Genomic DNA, 18902 nt, shown 5'->3' on the forward strand with positions numbered 1-18902 from the left:
TTCATGCGGAAGGGTTTTTTTTTTTTTTTTTTAATATACATATTGAGTTTCTAGCTAAGTCTTCTGTTTGCTCTCTCTCTCTCTCTCTCTCTCTCTCTCACGCAGTGTGTTCACAGAATTAGCATGTAAGATATATCTTGTGTTCAGTGTGTTTACTCTATTTGCTCTTGCATTGGAACTCCTTGTGTTGGTGTCTGTGTTTGCTCTTGATAAAATGGTTTATGATTCCGGAGATTCTTGTGGTTTTGGTACAGTTCGATCAGAGGCAGAAGTCTATGGGCCGCCCAACTAGTGATGAGATGCAGAAACAGGAGATTCTGAAGAAATTCATGGCTGAGGTAAATACTTGAGCTTTTGATTGTTGAATTCCCCCCCAAGAAGTAAATTTTCAAGTGCTCTGATAATTAATCTTTGATTTGGTGCAGCATCCGGAGATGGACTTTTCAAATGCAAAGATAGCATAATGGGACTGTTTCTGTCGGTGATCCTTTTTGGCTGACCTATCACATAGTTTGGGCTTTTGGGAATTTTGGGCGGGTTTTGTTGTGTTTGAGGGGTCAAGAGTGGTTGAACTTTGTTCATATTGAGATGTTGGATCAAGTTATAAACTAGCATAATCCTTTACAAGATGGAAATTAGTTAATGTTAACTCTCTGCTGGTTGGTGTTTTGCGAACTCTTCTTCTACAATGGCTACTTTATAATTTTTCTTGCTTTCAATCTTGTTAACAGCTGTAAACGAGTTGGATTTATGAGCAAAACTTCATTAGGTTGGGCTCATAAAGACCATCAGTGGCTCAGTCTCACCTGGTGTCAATCTTTTGTAACATTTATATAGCTTTTTCATTTCTTCAAAATGAGAAGAGTACTATAAGAAGAAAAATAAATAAATAAATTTGTTTAGTGTCCTGCAACACAAATTTGACTCGGGATGGTTCCTCCAAGCCTATGTTGCCCAAGTTTGTCCTCAACTCGGTTCAGTGTTTTCATTCCGAGCCCACCCTTGGGGGTCAACTGACGAGACCCTAAAATAGTCAATACAGTGTCAAATATATATATATATTAAACCTGAAAAAGCCTAAAAAAATGGTGGGTTTTTTTACTGCTAGAAAAAAATACATGCGGCAACAAGAGTTAAGGTCAATAGATGTGCTGCTCTAAGGTGGGGAACTGAGCAAATTCTGAAAACGTGACCAAAGCTGTACTAGTTAGATATAATTTTGTGTCCTTTGTTTTTTCTTTTTCTTTTTCTTTTAGTGTAATAATATCAAAAGGCACCTGACGAATGGTGGTGGAGTTGAAGTTTCGTTGTAAGAATCACATACTTTAGCATATACCAAAAGTTAGGTCACTTGGTTCATTTGCATGTGACCAAATAAATATTGCAGGCATATCTAATCGAGGGACGTTTGATGTACAAGATATACATGTATATATATATATATAATGGCCACTACCAGTACCCACCTATGTTATTCATTATTCAAAACTATTTCATTTTTGTCTCAGAAAAATGGGAGGAAACCAACCCTAAGTAGGATTCCCAATAGCAATAGGCAAGAGCAAAGAGAGTGCAATGGACAAGACCTGAATGTGAAGACAAACACACCTTTCAATTCAATCTCTGCATAATGCCATCAATATATGACACGTGGGTCGCTCTCGCATGCCCTTTTCCACAAAAAGGTAGTGGGCTCCGTTGGGCCACCCCTCCCATTGTCCTGTTCTGGGGCAGGTCCTTTTAGCCCAACCTTAGAAAATGACTCCAGGGGCAGGAAGATGACTTTTTTAGCTTCTTCACCACCACCATCTGCAACTCCATTCTTGCTGCTGCTGCTTTCACTCTCACCCAATTCTACTCTCCATTTACATTAATTGATCTTTTGCAGTTTGGAATTTCACTACACGACACCTACAATAATAAATTATTAGAATCTTACTAAACAACAACAAAAAAATAAATAATAAAAAATAAAAAAGTTTAAAATATCATTTTTCCCTTATCCCAAAAATATAAAAATATATATATATATTTTGGATAAAGAAAATTCTGTGTTCTTTCTAGAGTTCTCTTTTTATGGTCCCCAGATTTTTTTTTAAAAAAAAAAGAAAAAAGAAAAAAAAGGAATGTCAGAACAATAATGCTCTGCTCTTTGCATGCCAGCAAAGAATTTTCTTGAAAAATGTTACGTTTATCAATTTTTTTTCTTCAAAAATTGATTTCCAAATAATGTGATGAGTTTTAGGATGACGACAGATTACTTGAAAACCAACTTCTTTTATAAAAAACAAATTCATAAATATAGCAATTTTCTTCCCGCTTTGATGATTGGAAGGCAACAGACTAGTAGGAAATGAAGTGGGGGAATGAAGATTGCATTATTGAGCTATAAATGCATATCTACCCAATACTTTATCATACTTCTGAGAATTGCAGGTAGTATTCATGTGCTTTTAGGAAAATGCATTTATTGCTAAAATAAAAAATAAAATAAAAAATCTTAATAGTATAATTTTTGTTTTATAAATTGACATATCAGTTCGTATTTTAAATAAATGAATGTTACGTACGCTCTATGTCATGTGAGGGTCTACATTTTAAAATCATTGATAGAACAATAAATTGTTGGAAGAAATAGTATAGCCAACCAATAATGTAATAGTTTGAATTAGGGGACTAGTCAACACTACATTGGCTTGAAGAATTTTAAGCAATTTTTTTTCTAGGATTAATAATTCGATAATAGGACGAAAAGCTAGGTGGGCAGCATTAATCATCATCCATCTTGGTCACCTGAAAATCATTGGTTCTGTCGTGAACTCTGAGATTTTTCTTTATATATGTGTGTGTGAATTAATTAAGCCACTAATGTCTTGTTTTATTGGGCAGTTTTTTTTTTTTTCTTTTTCGACTCTTTTTCCAAAAGTTCTTTTTTATTTTTGGTCAAATTTTCTTAAAAGAATTCAATAAGAAGTGAAAGTCATGGCGTGCAGAGTTTTCAAAGTACGGATTTTTTTTTTTTTTTTTTTTGCTTTTATTTTTTCAGGCTCCATGAGTGGAATTCAGCAACAGGTGCATTAGCTTCATTTATTGACATTTTTAATTGGGAAAAGTGAAAGAAAGAAGAAGAAGAAGAAGAAGAAGAAAAGAAAACCTCAAATAACAACAAAATACCTTTTTACCAAATTCTGAAAAACGACAACAATATATGAATACGACATACTCTTTACCTTCCGGTGAAAAAAAAAAAAAAAACAAAAAAAAAACACACCGAAAGCACTCTTGCCATAATAATGGTAGGTGCTAATAATTTGGACTGATAATAGAGTAATGTTATAAGTCTCTCTTATATTCTTATGAGGATAATGTAGCTATTAAAATTATCATTTGACTTATGATTGATCACTATTAGATTTTGATCAAATTGTAAATTTAAAAATCACCTCATTTTTGGAAGGACACAAGAGAAACTTCTAGAATTACTTCGGATAATATGAGAAAGTTTATATACAACTCACCTGTTCGAATTGGTAGTTAGATAACTCAAAATTTATTTGGATATGTGGCTCTTACATGAATGAGGAATGTTAGGAGTTCTCTTGATGGTCTTCTAGTCGTATGTGGATATTATTTTAAAAAAAAAACTGACATTATTTTTCTCACCTATTTCTTAGAAAATAATATACACATAGAACAGGAGAACACAAAAATAATACTTAGCATTTTCTTACATGAAGTATCTTATATTACTGATCAAATTATTAGCAATTCAGATAAATAATTGATGTGAATCCCAATCAAGCTACAAGATGGGATAAAATACTATTAGGTCATTAGGTTTTGGGGTAAAGCCAAGAAAAAGTTTTTTTTTTTTTTTTTTTCTCAAATTTTTTGTACTACTGTTGATTAATTGATAAAATATACTTTTATTATTAAATTGAAAAGTGAAAAATAAAAGAAATATGTCCCGTTCAAGAAAAAGGTGCAAATGACAAAAAAAAGTGTGAAACATGTCATGATATCTCGCAAATGGTATGCACCTGTGGCACATTAAGGGGTTTTGGCTAATGGCACGCCCAAACAAAGCCTTAAATGGCATTCATGCATTCAATTTATCTGGTCGTATTATTAATTGGAGAAAGATCCACACCATGTCCACGTTGACAACAACATGCAAGGTGGAGTACTATTCAATGTGACGTGGCATGCCATTTGTTTCGAAGTGGATTTCCACATGTATTAATGTTGCAACCCTAGATATGCCCATCTCCAATTAAAGCCTCTCTGTGCTCTCTACGTGTTGAGAGTATCTTATTGCACTGCAAAGAGATGACACAATGTGTACTGCATGTATGAACTGAACAAATTACTTTATAAAACTTTAATAATTTATTCATAATATTGAGGATTTTTAATTTATTATAATTTTTTTTTTTTCTATTAAAAAAAAGCTAAGAGGTGACAATCAAAGTGACTATATTTTACCTCGTGTGACTATGGTTTTACCTGCTCGTAGAGAGGGGTCTCGAGTCTAGACAATAGAAACCACAAGCGCTCCCTCAAGTCCGATTAAGCCATACCCTAAACCCGTCCCATCAAAATATCGGTGGGACCCAAAACAGCTAATACTAATCAAATTTTAGAATTCTCATTACGAAAGTCAAACTTTCAATCTAGTACTTGCCCAACTACTTAGGCTTTGTTTGTTAAAACTTTTTACTTCTCCCTATGTTTTATTGTTTTTTTTTTTTTTTAAATAAAACTTGTTTTTACCTTGATGTCAAGTTAAAACATTTTTTTAAACCAAAAATAAAAAATACCCTCTAAAACACATAAAAGGAAAAACAGAGTATGAGTTTTTTTTAAGTGGTTTGTTTGAAGAGAAATGCAAAAATTTGCATTTTTATCCGCAATACTTATTTAGCAATTCTAACCAACTCTTTAATTTTAATTTTATTTGTAAGAGTAACTTATATATATATATATATATATGTGTGTGTGTGTGTGTGTGTGTGTGTACAAGAGGGGGAAGAGGGATTCGAACTAGTAACCTCCGCTTCATAAGACATAATCCCCAGTCGATTGAGCTACCGCTTGGGGACTAGAGTAACTTATACTTATATGATAACTATGAGATAAAAATATAATATACAACGTTACTCTTGTTTTAATTGCATTATGCGAGTCCACATATTAGGATAGGGACAAATTGTTAAACCAATTGAATCAAAAATGTGTTTAATTATAACATCATTTGTGCAAAGCGATTTGCATCATGAGATAAGGACATCCTGTAAACTTCTCAATAGAGATTTCTTGTTAAAAAATGAATGGACAAGATTGCAAGATGGGAGAGAAAGTTTTCACTAAAAACAATCTTGTCCATTCAATTTTTTTAAACATTGAAAAATTAACAGGATATAACCCAAATTCATCATCATCTTAGTCATTTGATCATTAAAGATACGTATCAATATATTGAAAACTCGTTAAATTTTGACGAACTTGAAGAGCCAGGATTTCAATTGGCTCAATGGCATCAAATAAACCCAGGGATTCAAAAAGATAATAACACGAATAGGGTTTTGTTCAAAGTGGCGCCGCAAATGTCTTGCGTCATCAAAACCTTTTTTTTAAAAAATAAAATAAATAAATAAATAACATACAATTTTTATTACTAATTTTTTATTTATAAATTAATGGGTAATTTACGTAGCACTTTTCATGTTTATAATTTGATGTTATGTATTAAAATGTAAACTGTCATGTGAGTTTGTAAGCAGAGTATAGTAAAAGCTGTAATACTCAATTTTATTTTATTTTTTAAGATTTAAATGAAAGAATATAATTTATCCATGGTGTTGCTATCTAGCTTAGCAGGAAAAGAGATACCCTAGATGAATAAGAGACTTCTTGTTTTCTAGTATAAATATTATAATGTGTCCATTTCACAAAATTTATTCTTTTTTTTTTTAAATAAATAATAAAAAATAAAAAAAGCAGAGACCAAAGGAAACTTTATTATATAATTAGAGATTGAATGTTGTGAAGCATGATAGGTCATGTCACCTTACTTTGTTTGTCCTCCACTAGACCACTCACATTTTAATTGGACAATGATTCCATCACTTTGGATTTTCTGAATTTTTCTTGAAATTGGCATTGAGGTGTGATGTGGACATTTTTTTTTTTTTTTTACCAAAAGAATGAAAGCTTTTGTGACAATTTTTAATGGTTAAGTTTGATGTCAATAGTGTTAAATTATCAGTTATTTCAAAAACTTAAGCTTCTAGAAATAGGTAAATTTAATTATTTAATCATTACTTTAATACTATTTCTCACGTGTGGACTCAACTTCATGTGTGAACTCAAACTCCCTTTTAATAGGTGAGGCCCAACACGTTGAATATTTAATTTAAATGAGGGGTGATTTGAAGGAGTCAAGGTTCGTTAAATTTAATCATGTTAAATTTAATCACAGTACCTTTGGTTCTTATACCATGTTAAATTACCAGTTATCCCAAAGTTTTTAGGAAGTGGTAAATTTAATCACTTAATCATTACTTTAACACTCTCCCTCACGTGTGGGCTCAAGGGTTTGATATTGTGATTTTGTAGATTAAAAATACGATTTAAAATTAAATCTTATAAAATGTATTGTTTGATCGTGCGTTTTTAAAAATTTATAATTAAAAAATGTAATTTTTTAAAGGTTTAACTTTATATTTAAAATTATATTTTCAAATTACAAGTTTTTAAATTGTTATTTTTAAATCATAGTTTTGAAATTACAAACCCAAAACGGACCTTTAATTTTTTTCTATTCAGTAAGGGACAAAACGAAAATGAAGATTACAACCGTTGATCTTTTTCACTATTTATGTGTACATCAAAGAGAAAATGACAGTTAATGAGAATGCTACCAAAAATTCTATTGACGGTGACTCTTTTAGCAAGTTGATGTGCTTTAAAATTAGTACTATGAACAAATTTTAAAGAGGTGCAAATGTGAAAACATTAGAGTTGCTAATAAACATGTCCAAATGATTGGAGCAAAATTCCAATCTGTAAATGAATTTACATTGTTGATCATGGCTAAAAACCTAAAACAATAGTGAGACAATCTCACTCAAGGAAGAGAGATCCACCAAACAGCAAAACTGGTTAATTAATTGGTTTCCATTTTCCAAGTTGTATTTTTTATTGAAAAAATCCCCACTTCAAACTTTTTCATATGACAATTAAGGCCTTTTGTTTTGTTATAAAAGATTACATGAGAATCAAAATAAGAATGCATCCATAGATATATGTATATGTCTTCACTATCAAGATTTTCAAGACATCCTTTGAAAGCCAAGCTGATTAGATTTATAACCCTAATTTTTAGGCATGCATTTAGTATTTTGAATAATTTGTAAATATTTTTGTTTTGAGAATAAAAAATAAAATAACAAAAAATAGAAAAAGAAAGAAAGTAATTAATTTACTGGAAAACTTCAAGAAACTTATTAAGATGGGAATATTTGATTTTGTGTGTTTGAACGGTTATAAGCAAAACCTATTAAAACAATGTTTGGAATTGTGTTTGAGAAATAAAAACATTTTGATAAAAGTTTTATTTTTAAGTTTTTGTCAAAACTGCGTTTTGACAATTTTTAGGTTTTTTGGATCTTTAAAAATATTTTCAATTTATTTTATCAAACGGGTACTTTTTTCTTTAAACGGATTTTTTGAGTATTAAACGCACTTTTAGACTCTTCAAACGCACACCCAAACAGTCCCTAAGAAAAATTCCAAATTCAACCTTCCAACCCTTTACACTTGATTTTGTGAAAAAAAATAAAAGGAAAATGCAAGTGAAATGAAAGGAAAATGATTAGAGTGGGTGAGTAATAGAATTGGAATATTGATTATGACATGCACACGTAAAGTAAACATCAAACTTATTCGAAACAAGAGGATTAAAACTTGGTTTTACTGCTTTGAAGTTTACTGTTTTACTGTTGAGATGAGAGAAGGACCAAGAGTGGCACTTACTTTTTGTCAATGTCAACTGGTTGAATGCCACTTCAAAACCTTCTTCCTCACAACATCATTTCATGCTTACATCCAATAGAATCCAAAAAGTGCCTTCCAGTTTGGGCCATACAGAGGGATGCAAGAGGGACCCATCTACCAAAACAATTCCAATTACAATTCCTCTAGAAAGACAAAGCACTACCAGACAATCCACTCCAGCTGTTTTTTTTTTTCTTTCTTTTCTTTTCTTTTAAATCCCATCACTTTCACACTGCCTTGTTTTTATTTGTTTTTCTCTCCACCCTTCTAATTCCATCCCTCCCTAATCCAAAGGTTCCTTGAATCCATGAAAAGGGTATCCTTGAAACCCTAATTGGAGTTTAAGAACGAGAGAAATGTTAGTCTCAATACCTCTATCTTGTTCTCATCTTAATAGACTGACGTGATAGTAACAAGAGCGAATATGATGGGATGCAACGCAATATCAACTATGAAATAAAAATGATTCTGAATGAATAAGCATGATTTTTACAAATTCATTTTTCAAAGCATACACACCTAACGTCAAATCTCATGAGCTCTACCAAATTTTCTTCTGCTCCAAAAATACACAATAGTGATCATAATCATTGAAATCAGCATCTAAATTAGAAGACAAGGTGGGGTGGCATGAGTACATATTTGTTTTTCTCGTGAGAAAAGTAATGGCCTAATGGGGACATGAAAACGTCATTTAGATGCTACAAGGAGCTTAGCAAAAGGAATGACTAAATTCACTTCATCTCCTCCATTAACAAAGTCAGCTAATTAAGTGCAGAAATGGGTTCTCAAATTCGAGCTCAATCGACTCCCACCGTTTTACGTTGATTTATTACAAATATATACTATTTGCGTATGAATTATGATGCCCTCCAAATAGTGAACAAACACTTTCAATGATTCACATATTAATTCCAAAAAATAATCATTTCCCATGATAATTTCCCAAACTAAAGCGTGCAAAAAGAATGACCAAATTCATTTTATTCGGCTATAATTGTCAATTAAATTCGACTCAAAAATTGACAAATACATGTACTTTGAATACATATAAATTTAATAGAGTGAATTAAAAAGAAAGACAAAATCGTTTTCATTCTTTGTTGGCTAAATTCTGCTATAGAATTTGGCTGCCAAGTGTTGAATTCTCGGTGCGCCACATGTTGGCCACTAATGGGGGGAGGAGTATCTTTTTCTCCCATTGATATGGACATTGTGTTGTTGTGTGTACCTTTAAGTCTTTTTGTGGAGGCTATGGAGAGCTTCCCTTTTACAAATTTTCTTATTTCCTAATGTGGGAATTTTAAGGTTTTGTGTACCTCTTGTGAGCCATCATCCCAAAGTGAACATATATACCTCCTCACTCCTCATTGCCCAAAGATAAAAGGGGAGGCTGGAAGCATATACACAACACTCTTTGTGAAGGGATTGGTTGAAATTCTATGAGCCTTTTTCACTTTACTTTACAGCCCAACTCCATATTCTGTCCTATTATTTTTTTTCTTTGAGACTTGAAAGCTATTTGACCTAACTAATAATTGAACTATTCTTCTCACAATAAATTCTTAGTGGGTTTCCCTATTTGGGTTGCTGCGTTCACATTCCTATTAATACATGCATTTATGTCCCACAAGTACCCCTTTCTCCTTCGGATTTGAATCCCTTCATAATTTTTAAAATATAAAATTCTCATATTTTAACATTAGAGCCATCTATTTCATCTAACGGCTTAAACAAATACAAAAAGTAAGTAGATTTGACATATTGAAAACTAAAATTAATTACCTTGATAACACACAAACTCTTGCATTTGTTTAGACGGTTAAATGAAATTAATCGCTCATATTTTTGAATATGAGAATCTCATATTTTATAAAGTACGAGGGGATCTCAATCCTTCTCCTCCTCCCCCTTAATACAAACAAATAAATAGAAAATCAATGTTACCCGTGTTAACAAATTGTTAAAGAATCATAGACGAGTTGTAGGTCTAACAAGAAACTTATTCATAAAATACTAATTTAAGGACTGCTTGGCAGTACCATGCAAGCAAAATGGAATAAAAGTACGGCGACCGGCATTTCTATTGAGAGAATCAAACAGTAGTAGTAGTATTAGCATTGGAAATCTCCTCTCTTACTTACCACTTACGAAAGGGTTTACTTTGAAGTCTTCCTCCTTTCCATTTCATTTCGTGGAATAAGGGAGTCCAAGACTTATTCTCTGCTTTATGCTTTGAGTTTGAGAAAGGGACAAAAGTTAGGGTGATACAAAAAAAAATATATATTGTTTCTCCAATCCAAATTGCATTGTGGAGGAATAGGCCTCACCACAACGAAAGGGAATTTGAATAATTTGATGATCAAATTGGAAGACAGAATCTATATATCTTTCTTTCTCTCTTCCTTTTACAGCTAATACTTATTTATTTTTTCTCTTTTTTTCTTTTTTTCTTCTTGTTCCTTTCAACCAAAAATAAATTAAAAAATTAGTAAATCGCCGCCTATGTTTACAGCTAGGAACAATGGGACAAGGGTTAATTGAGACTTAGTGGGGGGACCTCTCATATTAATATTAATAATAATAATTTATATTATTAAAAGTACAAATCTATGATGCTTGTATATTATATAGCAAAGTTATCACGAGTTAACATCTTCACAAGCTTTTTTGGTAAACCTTGTCGAGATATTTTCAGCTAAACAGCCAATTAAACCTTGAAAATGATTTTGAGTAGAAATCAGGAAATCTGATTAGGCATTTGAATAAGACATCCTTTGGTTTTTTCAACAACTTTCTAAGAACTAGAGGGCAAACCATCATGGTTAACAACACGATTAATTAGGGTATCATTGCTTTGATTATAATCTTCTTACAAGCTTACCTGGCAGTTTACATGAGTGTCAAGTAGCATTAAGTGATGCTAAGTTTACTATAGCTTTTACTATAAGTAGGGGCGAACACATGTTTTTTTTTTTTGGGATATATATAGTCTCTCTATGTATGTGTGCTCTCGTTTATGTAAAATAAAAATAGACAAGTTTTAAATTTAATTTCACATTAAATCGCAATGTACTTGCATTTTTTAAAAGTCGAGTTTATGGGTGTTTTGCTTCCAAACCAAAAATGTGTTTGAGACACATTTCAAGTTTAAAATTAAAAAGATTTGACATAGAGTAGACTTGTCGTATGGAGAGTGATAAATGAGTGTCTTTATTTTTCATACGGAGAGTGAAAAATTAAACATTTATCTGGGCCACGGTAAAAAAAAATAGTATTTTTATAAGAGTTTTAAAAAATTTTGGGGTTGCCAAGACCTTCCAAAGACCTATGTTCGCCCCCAACTATAAGTTTTTTTACAAATTGATGTGTCAGTTTATAATTGGTAAAATTATTAAGCAATAAATTTGACTTATCAATTTAATTATGGATTACCGCTATAGTTTATATGAAAATTATAGTAAAAATTGTGACTGACATAATAAGTATCATGTTAATTGACATTAATTTATAGAAAAAAAAAATGGTTGAAGGTAATGTTTAAGCTATATTTCTTGGGAACAAAGTTTTCCTTCAAACTGGGTTGAAAAAATTTCCTTCAACGTTGTATACAAAAGTGATACATGTCCATTTTTTTAATAACATGTAAGATAGACATGAATTTTTAATAAAATTTATTCTAACTTTGTCGGTATTATTAAAAAAACATGTGCATCTCACATGTTTAAGGGGGCGTATGTCATTTTTATAGACTAAGTTTAAGAAAATTCTTTCAACTCAGTTTAGAGGAAAACTTTGTCCCTTTCTTGGGCACTGACTTTTTAGATTCTTTTCATCTTTTATCTGTTTATTGGAAAGCCAGGAAATACCTAAGGCTAAGAATGACTTCTGACTTTGCTGGGATTATTCCCAAGTCCACTAAATTTGAGCATGGAAGTAACATCACACCCATTTCCTTTCAGATGCATTGCAAAAACACTTACAAGATGACAGCAGATTAATTTTAATGCCCTCCAATTGTACACTGACACGTATTAGTTAGTTGTAAAAACTTTATATATAGGTTTTATACATATTTATTATCTTCTTAATAATAATAATAAACATAACATAATCTAACTCATGATCAATCCATAATTACTTATTAATAGAGACCAAGGGTGAGGCATGTTCATATCATATGATTGCTAATGGCTTTTTTTTTTTTTTGGTTTCCTTTCTCTTCAACTTGCTTCCCTTGTTTTTTTTCCCTTTCCTCTTTAATTTGCGTAGAATAGGAATTTTTTGTCCTTTTTTATTATATTTCAACGCATTATAATATCATCCTTGATTAATTTAATTGATGATCACTGATTAATATAATTTTTGTGCTTTTTTTATTATATTTCAACGGGTTATGATATCATCCTTGATTAATATAATTAATAAAGTCAGAAATAATATTCTATTCCTTGCAAACCAAATTTTCAAATGTTAATAATTCTAGGAACAAGTGGAATATTGGATTTTTTTTTTTTTTTTGAAAGAGGAATATTGGATATTAAACTGTGGGTCATGCTCAAAACTGCAACCCCCCCAACACTATTGGTGGATGGCCTTTCTTTCAACTCTTAAGTCTTTTTCTTTTTTTGGTATAAAAAAAAAAAAAACAAAAACTTAAATAATGAAATTTTTTGCTGCCCTAGCTATATTATGATATTGTCATTATTGTGATAGGCTATCCAACACTTTATCAAAATTGTGCTGATTCTTAAATGATTATATTAATTCCTTCTTCTTCATGACATGTTTTAGACCACTTTTTCCCGCTCTTATTGTGCTGGTGGATACTTACCTGACAATGAATTTTGTCACCTTAAGGCGGTTATAATTACGATCGGCATTCACTACGGCTTTAGACGTTGGCTTTTATGTGATCGGGTCACCAACTTTTCAGAGCTAAATAAGAGTCAGTTCGATCCATACATGATCTTACGATTTTGCGAAAACTTGTATTTTTGATCAATTATCTAAGAAAATAGTGTTTATTTTAAATGTTAATAGGGGTCTTTACATCATAAGATTTATGAAAATTAAACTTGGACCATAAATTAGACTCCATCGAGTCTTAGCAATTTGTTAATCTAACTGTGTAGCAGCAATGTTGGACTACTACAACCAATTTGCCATTTGTTTTTTCCAGAAAGATTGGAGCATGTTACCACTTACAATTTAATAATATGTGTATTTCAACCATTCCTTCCATTTTTTAAGCAACCTAAAACCACATAGACCAATTTAATTTATTTAACAATTTCCTTATATTATAATATAATATTGGGATTCAATTTTATATGGAGGAAAGGAAGACAATGATAAAGAAGAAAAGACTAGTGTTAGAGTCGTGGCACGTGCCAATTAGGAGCGTGGGTTTAGCAGTATAATGGACCTACTATGCAGTGATTAGTGATGAACAGTGTCCAGGCCACAAACATATTCATTCAGATTTTGGCTGGTGCGATTCATCAATTACAAAATTTACAAATTGCAATATAATAATACAAAAAAAGATCACATCTTAAAAATTTTCATAAATGAGATTTAGGAAAAGGAAGAAAAGAGCATGATAAGAGACACTGGAGTGGGACAGTGCATTATAAAAATGATAATGTCCTTTTCCCTACTTTGTCATTACTCTCATTTCTTACATCATTACTCTTTTACAGAAAAATAAAAATCCACCCTCATTACTACCCCTTTATTATATATATATATATAGATGAATTCTCTCTCCTTGCTCCAGAATGAAACCCAACAATTGAACAAACCAACAACTTTTGCCTCCTCTGGTTTACTGTCCTTGCTTCTGTTACTCTGTTTTTCTTGGAGGGAGTGATAAACTTTCTATACAAAACCTCTGCTTCTGTTTCAAGCTTAAAAGTATTGGAGAAATGTATGCAGACACTGAGATTTTGTGCCCTTATTTTCAAAATTTCTATCAGGAAGTTCATCAACTTGAGGAGTACTGTAAAACCCAGAAGTCCAACGCTTCAATGGTACTCCCTCTCTCTCTCTCTCTCGCTCGCTCTCTTCGATTTCTCTCTAATTTAGCTTCCTATGATTTGCTGATTTGGTTGATCTGCATTTATTTGATTGGTTTTGAACTGGGTCTGAGCCAATTTGCTGGAAAGTTTGTTTTTTTACTTTCTTTGTGGTTCTTCAAGTTGTGGTTTTGTTTCTACTCTGAATTTTCCGCTGTTTGGATTATGAGAAAATGGGGTCAAAAGAGAACGGAACAATTTGTGTTTCAGTGAATTCGGAAGTTCTAATTTTCAATTTAAATATTCGTAGTTCAAAATTCGGAAATTTTGATAATTTTCTTTGTTTAGTCCAAAGTTTGGTTGCTGAGAAAATATGGGAAAGTGAAAAAAAAAAAAAAAAAAAAGTAAAAAAAGAAAAAGAAGAAGAAGAAGGTAATATTGGTAGTAAAACTGTGGTAGCTTTATGTTTTATGCTGTTGGGTTTTCCACAAAAGTGATCAAATTTTGGTTTTATTTTTACCATAATTTGTTAGAACATAAATGGAAACAGCTGGAGTTTGCTTTACGCGCTGGATCTGGAAAAGGATAGGAAAAAGGAAATTGGAAAGGAATATAAATGGACAACATTTTCTCAGTCATAGTTCCGTGTTGTATACTCTTTCTTCCATTTTTTCTTTAATTTCTGGTGTGAACTCTTTGCTGGGTTTGTTGCTTTTCACAGCACTTCTACAGAGTATTATAAAAATTATTTTCTCCTCTTTTAGAAAAAAGTGGGGGAAAAGGAAAAGTTAAGCTTTACTCGATTTTAGCCAATGGTTTTTGTTTAGTGTGAAATCTAAATTTGGGAAAAGGAGAGAGAAAGAAAAATTGCCCTTGAAAAGTTGGTATAGATCTTTGCTTTCGCTAAAAGTTGATGCTTTACATGGAAAATATATATCCTCTTTTTTTTGTAAGTTATGTATATATTCTGTTTAAGTGGCTTGGTGTTTAGCCATTTAAAGAAGATTTTATAGGCAACTTACACTAGTGTTTCTTATTAGGGAAAGTGATTGTAAAGATATGAACTTTATTTATTGGCAGGGAAAGTTCTTTTGATCTTTTTTTTTCTACAAAAATGCTCATTTATGGTTTAATTTGGCTAGCATCAAGAAATTTTTAAACTCAAGTTTCAGTATATATCAAACCAACTTCTGCTGACTTTAATTCGGAACATAAAGATTGGAAGCTTTTCTAGATGTTTATCTTTTATTTTTCTAGCTTTGGATGAATTTGTGGGATAACCTTGACCTTTTTGTGTTCCTGCCAATTCTGTTTTTTGAGGTGGAACCAAGGGAAACTCACTGAAAAAGCCTGATTCTTCTTGTCTAAGTGTGTTATTAGATGGTAAAATCTTGCAATAAGAATTGATTATGTGTCCTGCAATGAACTCCGGAATCTGTAAACAGTTTAGTGATCTAGTGTAGCATTTTATATTGACTGATCATTACTTCATCTCTCTATCTGAGATTAGTGTCAATAACGAGGTGTTTCAGTCAACAGTTTCTTTCATTTTTTTTCTTGCTATTTGTTAATCTCTTTTCCCCTTTGTGTAACGCAGGGCAACCTGGTTCATACATCTACCATATCAGAATATGACCTGGGAGGAGAAGGGGATCTATTCAAAGCTCCAGAACCAATCATTGAAGAACCAGTTGTGAGCCTTGATCCCATGACAGCAGCCATCTCAATGATATCTTGTGGGGAAGATGTTATTTCCACCCAAGGACTCAAGGTTGCAGGCATTGAATCACTCCAAAGTGAGCCGCTTTTGAGTGATGTTTTCTATGAGTGCAGGAAGGATCTCTTTGAAAAAGCAGGAATAGAGGCATCTCTCTCGGAAGTCCTTGGTATGAAGATTCCTCTTTCGGGGACTGCTGAAAACCAAATTCAAGAAAACAAACCACTTCCTGATGTACCATTTCAGAAAAGTATCAGCTCAGAATGTTTAAGCTCAATGGAGTGGATGCATGGAGCTGCAGTGAAACCAAATTTCCTAGATTTTCCTGGGATGGATTTTGGTGCAGTTTACGGGATGCGGAGAGCATTTAGTGAAGGAGACATTAAGGTCAGACTTAATTTGCATCGTGTTCTGACATATTTATATTTTGTGATACAACTTTTAATGGCTTAGAACACTGAAACAACAGTTAATCTATCCTTGGAGATCAGTTTCTAGAAGAGATTATGCATGGGGTTTAAGAAAAGTAATAATAATTAATTAAAGGTAGAGAGGACAAGAAGGAAAACATAACTACATGGTTATCCGGTTATGCGCATACCTGACGCTTCAGTGCATAGGGTTTTACAAGAAAGAATTTTGCTTTTATTTATTTATTTCTTTAATTCCCCCGCTACCCCCAACCCACACACACTCATTTGTGTGGTTTAAGGCACCAGACTCTGGAGATTCATTTACTGGCAATTGAACACCAAGCATTCATTGGATTTGTAACAAAGTCTACGGACTGAGAAATGTTTAGATGTTTCTGGTCATTTCCACAGGATGGGCTGGGTCATTGATTCTGAGTTTTTATGACAGACTCTTGGTAATGGCATGAGCCTCATCCATTCTCCCATTGATCGCCCATTGATCATCAGCAACTGCACTACTGAAGAACGCCAGGAAAAGCTCTCCAGATACAGGAATAAGAAGACAAAGAGGAACTTCGGCAGGAAAATCAAGGTAATTTTACAGTTATTGTTTATATTTCATCAATTAATATTCTTTCAATATTGCAAAAAATGAACTAATGCCTCAAAAAATTGCTGCTCTTGGCATAAATTCATAACCTTTGATGATTCCTGGTCACCTTAAAAATCATCAAATTCAATCGGGCATTGCTTTGCTGTAACCGATGCTCGACTCCCACCCTATGCTTTCAAACAATCTTTTCCACTTGTTTTCATACACTGAATTCAGCCCTTGGAGCAGATTCCATAAACTTATGATTTGGCTTTGTTTCAGTATGCTTGCAGGAAAGCTCTTGCTGACAATCAACCAAGGATTCGTGGAAGGTTTGCAAAGACTGAAGAATCTGATGCCAAGAGGCAATTACTGTTTTAACTAATTCAGTACAAGGAAGCATAGAGAAGAAGAAGCTAGGTTCAATGGATTAATGAAAGAGATAGCTTAAGCCTGGAGAATAGACTGGACCTAATGGAGAGTTTGAATAGGTATCGCTTAATAAACCGGACCCCTACCTACTACTTCTTAGCCATGATCTCTTTATTTGTAGTAATAACTGCCATGTAGACTGAGATGCACGAATGGAGTTGTACATAAGGTTTGCTAATAAAAGGGGAAGCAAAAATTCTACTTGTTCATATGTATATATATGCCATGTAATGGCAATTCTGTCTGCTATGCATTTGTGTTTCCCAATTAACAAATAGGATGATTATTTCTGCTGTTGTTCATACCCCCACAATCATGGATATAAGCTTCTAAACTGGAATTTCTCTCAATCTTATTTTCATTTTCATCCATTTATTTATTGGGTTTAGGAAGCAAGAGAAAACCCAGCATAAAGGTAGGAGCTTTGCCAATGTTCCTATTATTTTTAAGTATTAATTTGTTCATCATCTTCCCCTTACCTAGATCACTGGGTTCAAAAGTTCATGAGCAGGAATGTGCATCTGCTTGCCTTCTCAGATTTAAGGCAATCCCTAATGCCAATATGGCAATTTGGATGAAAAACTAAAAATTTCCAAAGCTGTTGCTCGATAGTTGGGCCTACCAAAAGTTATGCAAATGACTTTGGGTTGGCTCAACTCGAGCTTGGGCTAAGACAACCTTTTTACTCGTGCCCAACCTGTTTATAGGAGTGTCAATTCGTGTTCAAGTGTTAAGGTATAGATATAATATTATATAGGTTAATCATAATTAATTAAACAAGCTAAACCCTCAACCCTAATTTATTCATTTTGTGAATGATTTGTGAATCGTGTCAAAAATTGCTAACCCTTTAAGGCATAAGTATAAGACTATACATATTAACTCTAATTTGATCTATTTAATTAAGTGGGTAAAATCTTTTAATCCAAATTCATTAATTTCATATCAAGTTTACAAGTCCGTCAAATAATTCTTTGTGACATTGTGGGTTGAGATGGGTTTGGGTTGAAAAAACAAGGTCACCTTTTCCTTCACCCGTCCTGTTAGATGTTTGTCCAGCAATGCTGGGCAAGGCTGGTCTTAAAGACATTAGTCTGGCTTCATGCTCTCTTTCGTACAATCATTTACTTTACACTTTGTATTTCTGGGACATTGGACATGATTAATGAACGTAGATTGTACGGTAAGCATGGCTACAAAAACTTGTCCTCCAATGTCTCTCACTCGAGGGGATCCTGAGCCATGTTCTAATGTAGGAGACAGATGGTGTCGAACTAGTTGGTTGCAGAAAATTTGCATTGTGCTTCTATATAGTGAGGCAAACACTTGTAACAAAAAAACAAACAATGAGTACTGTTGGAAGTTGGAACCCCAGGATACTAGACTTTTAGGACCATCCTAGTCGCCTACACCTTTTGTCCTTCTGTTGGGTTTTTGTTTTGTTTTTTTTCCCATTTTTCTTGGGCCAGAGGCTAGGGCTAGTTTACAAGGCTATGTTTGGCAACAGTCGGGGCCGGCACTGTAGCTGGAACGGCACTATTCCAGCTACAGTGCCAGCAGCAAAAATTGACTTTTTACTTAATTTTTTTTTTTTTCCTTTTAAGCCACCCTCTTGGCCAAAAATGGGGTGGCTGGAACCACCTCATCTTTCTCCTCATTTTTTTTTTTTT

General features: G+C 32.8%; 1 protein-coding gene and 1 long non-coding RNA gene across 2 annotated transcripts; both read left to right on the forward strand.

Annotated features, from left to right (window-relative positions):
- Window positions 1-56: 56 nt before the first annotated feature.
- LOC132187283 (uncharacterized) lies at window positions 57-675 on the forward strand. The gene is made up of 2 exons (XR_009440811.1): window positions 57-338; window positions 426-675. It is a non-coding gene; the product is annotated as an uncharacterized LOC132187283 (long non-coding RNA).
- A 13136-nt stretch (window positions 676-13811) lies between these two features.
- LOC132167831 (uncharacterized) lies at window positions 13812-17435 on the forward strand. The gene is made up of 4 exons (XM_059578864.1): window positions 13812-14093; window positions 15676-16182; window positions 16657-16800; window positions 17083-17435. Exons 1-4 carry the CDS (start codon window positions 13989-13991, stop codon window positions 17179-17181), a joined length of 855 nt encoding a protein of 284 aa, XP_059434847.1. The 5' UTR covers window positions 13812-13988; the 3' UTR covers window positions 17182-17435.
- The last annotated feature ends 1467 nt before the right edge of the window (window positions 17436-18902 follow it).

Source organism: Corylus avellana, chromosome ca1, assembly GCF_901000735.1.
Source record: "Corylus avellana chromosome ca1, CavTom2PMs-1.0".
In the NCBI taxonomy this organism is placed as follows: Eukaryota; Viridiplantae; Streptophyta; class Magnoliopsida; order Fagales; family Betulaceae; genus Corylus; species Corylus avellana.

What these genes read in the sequence shown, in the direction of transcription:
- LOC132167831 (XM_059578864.1), top strand. Translation starts at nt 13,989, where the DNA reads ATGTATGCAGACACTGAGATTTTGTGCCCTTATTTTCAAAATTTCTAT. An exon ending in AGAAGTCCAACGCTTCAATG is followed by an intron (nt 14,094 to 15,675) that starts GTACTCCCTCTC and finishes TGTGTAACGCAG; the next exon opens with GGCAACCTGGTTCATACATC. An exon ending in ACTTCGGCAGGAAAATCAAG is followed by an intron (nt 16,801 to 17,082) that starts GTAATTTTACAG and finishes GCTTTGTTTCAG; the next exon opens with TATGCTTGCAGGAAAGCTCT.